Source organism: Convolutriloba macropyga, chromosome 3 (assembly GCF_964194025.1).
Source record: "Convolutriloba macropyga chromosome 3, txConMacr16.3, whole genome shotgun sequence".
Classification (NCBI taxonomy): domain Eukaryota; kingdom Metazoa; phylum Xenacoelomorpha; order Acoela; family Convolutidae; genus Convolutriloba; species Convolutriloba macropyga.
In genome coordinates this window covers 22,678,256-22,690,397 of record NC_134470.1, presented here as the reverse complement: position 1 = coordinate 22,690,397, position 12,142 = coordinate 22,678,256, and the positions used below count along the sequence as shown (strand labels likewise).

The window sequence follows — 12,142 nt, the reverse complement described above, 5'->3', positions numbered from 1 at the left end:
AGAGCTTCTTTCTCGTATTCCTGTTTCAGTGCACCTTCTTCTTCAAAAAGTTGCATCTCCATTTCAAGTTCTTTCCTTTTCAATTCGAATTCAATTTTCTTCAACCTCATTTTTGATGCAAAGGTTTTCTTTAGAGCTGCAAACTTTTCTGCCTTTTTAGCTCGTTTATCAGAGGAGGCCTTTGAATCATTGTCCCTTTTTGGGTTTCCATTTTCAGCAGTTCGTTGAGAAACTCTTACAACAGACTGTGAAGTTTTAGCGGCAGTTGGTTCTGCCTCGCATGTCAATTGTGAGGTTTGATTCCGTTGATCCGTCATGTTTGTTTCTGCGTGAATGTATGGTAACCAATCTGCGTTTAATGTTTGTAAGAAATTTAGTTGTTCGGCCTCGTAACGTTCAAACATTTCGGGATCACGAAGAATATTTGCTCGCTTCCGAAGAAGAATGCAATAAGAGACGTCAAGCTTCAGTATCTGTTGATAAATGGTCTTGAGGTTGCTTGATCTATCGTTGTTTCTGATTAGCTCCTGGCCCTCCTGAGTTTTTTCTTCGAGTCGTTTTTTACAGTTGCTGATCTGTCTATGCAAAATTTCTTGACTCTGTGACGGAGTCACTTCGTTTGTACTTTGGGAGAGTAGCTTGAGTCTCTAAAGTACTTTTGATTATTTGATTTAATTAAGCCTTGCTATTCAAATTCTAATGCACTTTGCCTAATTGGCTTTGCGTCGTTGAATTGCCTTTTGTGTTTTGTTTTATTCGTTGATGCCTCTGGCACTTCACTTGTTGAGTTGGACAGCAGTTTATTCCACTGTCCGGGTCGGCGGACCAAATGTAACGGCTGCTCTCCTTGTGTTTCACAAAGAAAGTTTTACACCGCCCAGTTCGTTCTGAGTGGTTACAAAATCTGTCCGGATTCTTCGTTTATGCAGTTCGCTTTTGTAACTTTATATCCGCTCTGCTGTACTTACCGTTGCATTAACTAATTTAACTAACTTAGTTTTGGTTTTTTTCTCAATTGAACTGAGTCCACAGATCACACAATACGGGATCTCTATATGTTTACCAGTTCAATCGTTTTGATGAAACAAATCTAAGGCAAAAATATATGCCTGAGAAGTGTTATGAAAAATTTGTTTCTAACTTAATCCTTGATGTGTGAGTTGCGATTTTCGCAGAGTACTCACGAGTTGAAGATTGGAAATCAGGAAACAGAAAATTGAATTCACTTTTCGAGACGTTTTTGATACAAGACACAATTTTTGATAGAATATTGCTCAAGACAAATTTTTGTTATCAAGACACAATATCAATTTAAAAAATATACTGCTCAAGTGTTTGGTTTTTTGCAAGTTGCAGTAACAAATATACTGCTCAAGATTATATTATTTCAACAATTTCATTGCTGAGTTTAAGTTCCAGCTCGAGTTGCTAGGCTGACAAGAAAAATTGGGATTGTGAGTTCTTATTTTTGTTCAGTTTGTTAACAATTTTTCTGCTGACGTGGCATACGCGGCTGTTTCTTATTTGCTATACACAGTTTTCTCCCTAGGGGATGGATAATCCGGATAAAAATAGAACACAGTAATAGTTTTCGTCCTACGCAATTTTGTTATTCCTTAAGCTCAGCGCCAACACCACTAATGTCCCACTAATGTTTCACTAGTGCCACAATAGTGTCCCAGAATAATTACACTAGTGCCCACTATAAAATGGTAATGAAACTATAGTTATCCACCAATGTTGTTCAGTGAAATTACAGTGGACCACTCCCACCCGGGTTTCTTCTCAGTGCTTTTCAAATAGATTGCAAAAAATTAAAATTTCATCTGATTTGTTGTCAAACAATTTCTTGCTTAGTAAATCGAAATTTTAGTTTTGGGTGAGATCATTTTAAAATTGATGAGTTGCGATGTGCCAAATGTATTGATAGATTAAACCTGGTCATTATCTGTCCAACAATAGGATTTAAAGAACTATCCAAAAAGATCAGACTCAATGTCCGAACGATGATAAAGTTTTGGAACATCTTGCATTTAAACTAAACAAATTCGATCATTCCTAAAAATTAGTTTTCAACACAAACTAAATATTCGATAAATTTTCAAAGATAATAAAAAATTTCGCGACGACTATGGTGCGTGATCCAATTTACAATCAGTAAAGCAACTTCCTATTTTTATTGATTGAAAGATTTCATGCAAGTTAAACTGAGAAATTTGACATCACATCAAAAAGCGTAAGGAAAGAAATTGCACAATACCGTTGATTATAATTGTAATATCTTGGAATTGAGTCATTTGCTGCACTTCTACTAATGTGAACATCAAAACAAGGCTTTGACGATTCCGAAAAACACCGGCAATGTTTGAAATGTTTTTTTTCCGGATAAGGCCAAAATTACTACAGTTAGAATAGATCTTGATTAAGAAATAAACAAATCTGCTCAGTATATAACAAACATATCAGCAGAAGCAGTATTGGTGCTCATTTTTATTATTTGCTTGATAAAATTCTTGAAACGAATTGAAGTAGATTAGGTCTCCTCTCGCTAAAAGTAAATTGAAGTTTTTTTCGTCATAAAAACCTGTAGCACCAAAAATCTAAATTGAAAAATTTCGTTACAATTTCTTCTAATCATTCCAAAAAATGCATATCAACCAAATTATATAGAATTCCTCATATTTTCTATTATAATTTTTATCATTTTATCATATTTTATATCATAATTATTTAAATAGAAGGCCTCAACTAAATTAGCGTGACTATAATAACTCAATTTAGTCTGTGGATGAATTTGAATCTGAATTCAATACTGTGGTATAAGCTGATTTTGACGCTAATGTTTATCGACTTTGTCTTTCTTAAAATTTTCTGTTTGTAAAACAATCATTTTACAGCACAATAAAATTAAATTGGTATTTTTTAGTACTTACTAATATTACTGCTTCAGATGCAATGAAAGTACAAAAAACACTCCAAAAATAAAGTATTCGTTCAAATGCTTTGAAATGCGCAAGACGATGAGTAATACGTTGATGTGTCTGATTTTCTAATATTTAACTAATTCTAGAACAAATCTCAATGGATTTGAAATTTTTGATTTTATTGGGTATGCTTTGCTATAGAGTTTCCCCGGGCTGACACAAGCTTTCAATCATAAAACTTTCATTCATTGATTTCATGAATCAAAAAAGAAGATTGGTAAAACTACAAAATTGTCATGAATGACAAATCCTGACTATGAATTCTGAAAACTGAAGTTCTATTAATACAATTTTTCCATAAATTGGAATTCTATGACAAGAAAGTTATCTTAAATGGAAATTGAATGGTTAGTAGTAGTTCTCCATTTAATAAACAGATAAAAATTTCACTTCTTGAGCATGAGATCTGCAAGTAGGATTTTTGTTGATACAAATCCATTAACAGCTGATTACACTCACTTGATTTGTTTGCCGTTATAATTAGATGGGAAAATTAGATTAAAGGATATAAGTTTTCTTCTTTGTCTGCAGATCGAACTTTTCAATGGAAAAGTTGTGGTGTACCCCTACATCGAGTTTCCAGCAGCGAAAGCTCCTGCTTTGTTTTCAAGCAACTTTTTTCAACCTGAGAAGTGTCTGTTTCGAGATGTTGCTTTATTTTCTCTTAGTAGTTCTTAGTTGATACGATGTGGAAACTTTTAAAATCTTATGATCAATTTTATTTAATATTATGCGTTAGTGGCTCCACATATGGTCAAAATTTTGGATTGAATCTACTGAGTATTTTTTATGTCTAGTTGATGCGTTGCAATGTTCCAATAATAACAAATCTCTCGGTTAAAATGCAATCGAAGTATTTAAGGCCTTATCAAGTTCTTTGACTATGACTTCTCCATAGAACAGATACAAAGTCTTTTCTCGAAACTCAGATACAAATGATGTGTAGAATCAGTAATTTCCAAAAGAATTGTAAATATTGGTTGTCTCAGTTCTATTTGAAACAAGTTTTTCATATGCCGTTCTGTGACTACAACTTTCCCATAAATAATCAATGAATAAATATGAAATTTTTGGACTTTTTGTACTCCAACTATTTAAGTAGCGTATTTTTTCGGATTACGCTAATAAAAATTTTTTAAAAAATTTTTGTTCAATTAAATTATTACTACTACAACTTTTCTTAGGCGCCTTATTTTGATGTAATTTTTATAACTTTTCGAATAATGTGGTCAACCGGGGTCCCTTTTTGTGAAAGTCTTAATGGTTACACACCAATTGGCTTAATAATCGGACTCATAGAAACAATAATCAGCTTTACTCAATTCCTTCAAGTCAGCGATCAGCCCCACTCAGCTTGACTCAATTTTCGTACCTCTTAGTTACCACCTCGATTTAAAACAAGCCCATCGATATAAAAAACCACCAAAATCACAAAAATGAATCAGGTTTCATGATTGATTGTTCTATTGTTCTTAGATTTATAGGCCCATTTACAAAATGTTTAGCCAATGAAGAGAATGAGGAAGGTAACTGAAAATGTCAAAAAAAACTATGTTACTACTGTTTTTGCTCTCAAAATGCTGTTTTACACTCAAATTCTGTAGCTCTTCCTTTCGCACCTCGTTGTAAAATAAACCCATTTGATATAATAATCCGCCAAAATTAATTCATCTTCCAAGACTGACTGCTCTTAGCTCGTTTTCCTTAGTTGTGCGCTAACTTTTACCTTGTTCATACCCGGAAATTAATTCTAATTTACAAAAACTCAGAACTCAGTTTTAATATGATTTTTCTTTGGAATATTCAGTGATCCTCTTCATTTTTAATTAGCTAATAGTCATCTAATGGAAGTTACACATCTAATAATTTTTGAAACTTTCTATAATTGATAAAGCGTTCTGTTAATTTTCTGCTAATTTCTCTTCTTTACCCGCACGTCTCCCAAATTTTACTCCTCTATCTTCTGTGAAAACTCTCGAACGCTATACTTTTTTTGGTTACCAAAGATTAGTTTATCAAGGCTATCTAGCAATAGCGAGTCAGAAAAAAGAAATAATGCTGTTCATGGGAAAAATATCTTGCAATTTTTATATTTGAAAAAAATTGTTATTGAGAAAAAATTCATAGGGATCAGGCATTGAGAAGCACAACTTATCCATGACGAGTTGAGTACGTGTAATAAAAAAGGGATTTCTTTTTTTTCTGTAAAAATTATCACTGGTTGTTTGATATCCATGTTTTGGTTTTCGGAATGTCCTTAGAAACTGAAATATTTCAATTATCCTCTCTACACTATTTTGATTTTGAAATGATTTAAGTAGTTCAAATGTTTCAAAAAACCTCTCTGTTTTCGACTTTACCTGATACGGTTTTTACCTATATGGAATTTTATAATTTTCCAATTTCAAGCTAGAGCCCTTGTTTCATCCAATCTCACCCAATGAGAGGTGACATTGCATAACGCAAGTTGGTCTCGCCCAATAAATAGGACCAATTTTATATTTGGTCTTCAATTACTAAGTCATGCAATGAAAACAGTTTTTTTCTAACACAAAGAGGAAAGGAGTAAACCACTTGGTTTTATTGACGTGATCAAATTGGCGATTTTGACTAAGCTAAAGTAATCTATTGTCAAAAAGATATTAGAAATTCAATTATATATTCTTTTGTACAATAAAAAAACGCAATCTAAAAATTTCGTACCAAATTTTTCCCGAAAACGTTTTCTCTATTTCTACGATTGGTTAAGTACGAATAAAGATCCGCATAAGTTGTTAGTACGTCTATATTAAGTATATTAAGAAAGGTTAAATCGTTTTTGTAAATGTGTACTAAATTGTATTTGGACAAGTCTTATGTGACAATCAGAATTTTTGTAGTTTTAAATGAGAATTACCATCATTTGTATCATGCAAAGATTTTGGCAAGGCTCTTGCAAGAATCTCTTTGAACAATCTCGAAATTTGCATCCATCCTTCACTAGAAAATATTATAATCTGACGATTTAAAAATTTCTATTTACTTCTGGTAGGAAATATAAATATGCATTAATAATTGAAAGTCAGCGTTCAGAAAATGCTTTGACAGATAGCAAACAAAATGAATTTCAATGAAATGATTGTTTAGATTGGTTCTCAATTTATTCTTAAGTATTTTCATATTTTTCACATCATGGAATTGTTGTTGGGTTGCTTTAGGGATTGGGAGGGCGGGTGATTGTGGTTATGACGATGGCTACTCCTTGCTTGACATCAATGGCACCACGTTTGCCTTGCCTCACAATCTCTGGTTCACACTGGGGGGCTATTCCGAGTCTTGGGAACAAGGACCCTTTATTAGCTCCGACCGAAAGAAGTCAGAGTATGGAAGTATGGACGCTTGATATAAGAATTAACTGTTTCAAAAATCGTTAACAAATATGAGCTCTGATTGTCCTCATGTTTTTTCCTGTGAGAATTTTTGGTAATTTTGTACCGGGCTTGTTTCGTATAAGATTTCTGGGCTTGTTTCGGCCAAAGTGTTCTGCCTGGGATACTGTTTGCTTAAACGTTGACGACTATTTTCAAAACAAGGTTAGTAATCTGGAAAAAATACCAACCAAGTCTTGTGAGAAATTGAAAAAACAGTTAGAGGAGGATGAGATCAAATTGAATGACCAATCTCAGCTACAATTGTTTGGTTTATTCAAATTTGAGATGGAAGACCAATTATTGAAAGATCTTTACAGAATTTATTGAAATATAAATAAATATGCCCGAATAAACAGAATTTGTTCTTTTTGTTAAATTTCTATGCATTTAATATATGGCATGAAAACCGACACAAACTTACAAAAACAAATAAAAGCAGAACATCCTAGCAATAGTGTTGTTTTGCAACATACAACAGAACACAAATTTTGATACGAGCTAGGGCTTTTGATTAAAAATGCGCAGTGGATAACGCCGATTAAAAAAATGTTGACATACTTTCATCACTTACTTAAAGACGAATCACAAAAAAAAATAAAATTTTTAAATTAGTTTCTGTTTTTTTTTCAATATGTTTTCCAAAGCAAACTGGATTATAAAATACATCCTAAAGTTTTTTGAATGAGTTCTTAAAAAATTTAATTGCGACACTAAGTGGACATAATCTAGTTGATTTCTCAGAACTTTTTGTCTTTTTTATTGTTTGCAAACACAAAATCGTCATTATCTACAAAATGAGAGCATAATAAACACTTAACCATCAGCAGACATAATAAATGAATACATTACGAGCGTCTGTTGCTACCAAAAAAATTTACTTCCAAAGAAACTCATGACGCTTTCAGTTGCCGCCTTCCATTCAGGGCAGAGAGCGCTTAAATTTTGGGACAGCTGTTTCCACAAAGCAATTAAGAGGCCTTAAATGAAAAAGAGGATCTGAAAAGTGTGTACATTCGGCTGCAAAGACAATTCTCAAAGTTTTAATCCATTTTGAAAGGAATCGATTGTAAGACAATTAAGATAAATGCACATAAAAATTAACATTTCATATTCTAGAAAACATTTTTGTATCAACTAACGAAGCGTTTTCTGCATTTTATAATACCAATTTTTGCGAACTCTTGCTTGAACTCCTGGATAAAATTAAAAGTTCTACATAACCTCTTTTGTATTGAGTTTCTTCCGTCAAACACATTTCTCTAAAAGGATACGGACAAAGAAATAAAAGGGAACAAAATAAGACATATAAACGAAATGATGAAATGAAGCAATAATTTTTTAAAATAAAAACTAACTGCTTATGAACTGATAAAACAACATAATTCAGAAAACTCTATTGGGTTCAACGAGGCGCCGCCGAAGAAAGTTTTGACTGAACACTTGGGGTTCGCTGATTTCACTTGGCACCTTAAACAAAATAAATCACATCTTTGTACGACATCAAAAGACAAAAAACAAAAATTGCGAAAACTAATATGTTTAGAATAGTAATTGAGAATAAAAAATAATTACAAAAAAGTCCCTCTTTTTTTTAACAATCCTTATTTTAATTTTCGGTTTTTGAAATTAAATACAGAATGATAACTCAACAATTGTTATTTTCTCTTAATTGTAGTTTGTTCTCTCAAGTTGATAGACAGTTTCAAAAACTGGTCTCCACAGTTTTTTTTCAGCCACATTTGCTGTTTTCACCCTCTGTTTCTATGCTCTGTTTCATGCTTGGTTTTCTAAACAGGAGACAGATATAACTAAAACACATTCATCGACATTAAAATCTAAAATGAGGGATTATTGTGCAATTAACTTGCGGCATACTTTATGTTCCTTTGTTAGCTCCTGCATTTCTTATCTTAAGCTATCATGCTTTGTGGATTATAATTCCCTTGTTTTTTTGTAAAATTATTGGCAAGGTTAAACACTGATAGAAATTTTGATATAAGTCACCGCCTTTCTGTCCACGAAATGCGAATTTATTTATCAAACGCACAATGTGCTAACATAGGAAAAGTGTAATCTGTTTTAAAGACGAGTAAGTTTACTGGCAAAATTTGCTACCGGTAGACGCTTGTAATGTATAATTATTTGAAGGACCGACTAGCTGAGAAAAGAAAACAATTGGGACTTTGACACCCGCTATTTTTGCTTATCCACTATCCTATGACATAGCGATACCCCTAAATAATATGACCTAAAAATACGACAATGACTCTTGGTCCTCATAGTTTTAAAAATACGCCAATTTTCACGAAAAATGGCTGACAAAAACTAAGTAAGTCGCATGCCTAATATGGGCTTAACTCCACTTAGTTTAGTTCGCGGCTTTTAAACACACATTCCTTTATTTGAGTTCAAAAAATGGAATTCACAATGGTTGAGTTCGTAAAAAATAATTTAGCATCAAATATTACAGGAAATATGGAAAACTCAGGTCTGTATGATATTGTAATATTCAAGGGACGTTTTGAAAAAAAGTATTTGTTTTTATAAAGAGAACGGGAAATTCAAACACAAAACTATAGTAATCATAGCTTACCATTGTCAGTTATGTTAGCTAACAATTGAAAAGGGTTCTAAGAAAACAACAAGTTCGCTTGTGAAAGATATTAATATCAAAGAAGCGGTGTTTTAAACACATAATCCAATTGGTATCATTACTATAAAATAAAAAGTGTTGTGGTATCTCAGATATTTTATTTTTCTCAAGAAAATGGTTTTCCACAGTATATACTCCAATCTTTCACATATCTGAGCAAAAAAAATGCATGAGTCATAATCTTATAGCATAATTGCTTTTGAAATTAAGTTTTTTTTACTATTTCTAAATGAAATCCAATTTCTCATCTTGGTTCAAATTTACAAGGCACAACTTAAACGTGGAATTTTCTTTTTCAAAGCCTTAACTATCAGCAAAAATAAGTCTTGTCCCTTTCGTCTTCACTATGAATGTGACTTCGCAGGCAAGTGAGCAAGTCAAAAACCGTACAGGACAAGTTAAATACAAGTCGATTTTTCTGACTGATTCAGAACTATGAACAGTTTGCTTTGTAAACTTGTCAGACTAAATGAAGAAATTTGCAAATACTTTGCATGTCCATTACGAGCTTGGATCAAGAGTTAGGAATTCAAAATCCAGCTCGTTGTCATGAACAGGCAGGTGACACTCCAAATCTTGGCCTCGACTTGCAAAGTGTAAAAAACGTCCAATTAAGGTAGAAAAACATTTAAAAAAGCAGAAAAAAAAGAAAACGTCGAGAAAAAAGAAAAAGTAGAAAAAAACAAAGACCATGCAAAAACACCAGCGAAAATTTTTCTAAACTAAAGCCATATTGAACAATGGTATTATATCCGAAATATCAAGGTGGCCTTGAGAAATAAAGGACTTGAGAGGTCAAAGTTTCCTTTGAAATTTGGATATAATTTTTTTCTGTTCTGAGAAACTCATTATTTGTTTTTCTGACATAACTATGCATTTACTTGGCCAAATTGTTGTATTTTGTGCCCGAGAGATTGTTCAAATGTTTGTTCCGTCAAACACATTTCTCTAAAAGGATACGGACAAAGAAATAAAAGGGAACAAAATAATACATATAAACGAAATGATGAAATGAAGCAATAATTTTTTAAAATAAAAACTAACTGCTTATGAACAGATAAAACAACATAATTCAGAAAACTCTATTGGGTTCAATGAGGCGCCGCCGAAGAAAGTTTTGACTGAACACTTGGGGTTCGCTGATTTCACTTGGCACCTTAAACAAAATAAATCACATCTTTGTACGACATCAAAAGACAAAAAACAAAAATTGCGAAAACTAATATGTTTAGAATAGTAATTGAGAATAAAAAATAATTACAAAAAAGTCCCTCTTTTTTTTAACAATCCTTATTTTAATTTTCGGTTTTTGAAATTAAATACAGAATGATAACTCAACAATTGTTATTTTCTCTTAATTGTAGTTTGTTCTCTCAAGTTGATAGACAGTTTCAAAAACTGGTCTCCACAGTTTTTTTTCAGCCACATTTGCTGTTTTCACCCTCTGTTTCTATGCTCTGTTTCATGCTTGGTTTTCTAAACAGGAGACAGATATAACTAAAACACATTCATCGACATTAAAATCTAAAATGAGGGATTATTGTGCAATTAACTTGCGGCATACTTTATGTTCCTTTGTTAGCTCCTGCATTTCTTATCTTAAGCTATCATGGTTTGTGGATTATAATTCCCTTGTTTTTTTGTAAAATTTTTGGCAAGGTTAAACACTGATAGAAATTTTCATATAAGTCACCGCCTTTCTGTCCACGAAATGCGAATTTATTTATCAAGCGCACAATATGCTAACATAGGAAAAATGAAATCTGTTTTAAAGACGAGTAAGTTTACTGGCAAAATTTGCTACCGGTAGACGCTTGTAATGTATAATTATTTGAAGGACCGACTAGCTGAGAAAAGAAAACAATTGGGACTTTGACACCCGCTATTTTTGCTTATCCACTATCCTATGACATAGCGATACCCCTAAATAATATGACCTAAAAATACGACAATGACTCTTGGTCCTCATAGTTTTAAAAATACGCCAATTTTCACGAAAAATGGCTGACAAAAACTAAGTAAGTCGCATGCCTAATATGGGCTTAACTCCACTTAGTTTAGTTCGCGGCTTTTAAACACACATTCCTTTATTTGAGTTCAAAAAATGGAATTCACAATGGTTGAGTTCGTAAAAAATAATTTAGCATCAAATATTACAGGAAATATGGAAATCTCAGGTCTGTATGATATTGTAATATTCAAGGGACGTTTTGAAAAAAAGTTTTTGTTTTTATAAAGAGAACGGGAAATTCAAACACAAAACTATAGTAATCATAGCTTACCATTGTCAGTTATGTTAGCTAACATTTGAAAAGAGTTCTAAGAAAACAACAAGTTCGCTTGTGAAAGATATTAATATCAAAGAAGCGGAGTTTTAAACACATAATCCAATTGGTATCATTACTATAAAATAAAAAGTGTTGTGGTATCTCAGATATTTTATTTTTCTCAAGAAAATGGTTTTCCACAGTATATACTCCAATCTTTCACATATCTGAGCAAAAATAATGCATGAGTCATAATCTTATAGCATAATTGCTTTTGAAATTAAGTTTTTTTTACTATTTCTAAATGAAAACCAATTTCTCATCTTGGTTCAAATTTACAAGGCACAACTTAAACGTGGAATTTTCTTTTTCAAAGCCTTAACTATCAGCAAAAATAAGTCTTGTCCCTTTCGACTTGAGAGAACATAAGTTTCAAATTTCCCAATTTATGAAGATCTGGAGTCTTCACTATGAATGTGACTTCGCAGGCAAGTGAGCAAGTCAAAAACCGTACAGGACAAGTTAAATACAAGTCGATTTTTCTGACTGATTCAGAACTATGAACAGTTTGCTTTGTAAACTTGTCAGACTAAATAAAGAAATTTGCAAATACTTTGCATGTCCATTTCGAGCTTGGATCAAGAGTTAGGAATTCAAAATCCAGCTCGTTGTCATGAACAGGCAGGTGACACTCCAAATCTTGGCCTCGACTTGCAAAGTGTAAAAAACGTCCAATTAAGGTAGAAAAACATTTAAAAAAGCAGAAAAAAAAGAAAACGTCGAGAAAAAAGAAAAAGTAGAAAAAAACAAAGACCATGCAAAAACACC

General features: G+C 32.4%; 2 protein-coding genes across 2 annotated transcripts in view; one reads left to right on the top strand and one right to left on the bottom strand.

The window, feature by feature from the left end:
* Positions 1–6,366, top strand: part of LOC142336572 (uncharacterized) — a 45,205-nt gene extending 38,839 nt beyond the window's left edge. The window contains exon 5 of the mRNA XM_075385482.1: positions 6,182–6,366. Coding sequence (XP_075241597.1) covers positions 6,182–6,366 — 185 coding nt within the window. The remainder of the gene's footprint in view (positions 1–6,181) is intronic.
* LOC142336073 (uncharacterized) overlaps positions 1–12,142 on the bottom strand; it is a 482,576-nt gene that overhangs the window by 338,661 nt on the left and 131,773 nt on the right. The gene's annotated exons all lie outside the window — the stretch shown is intronic.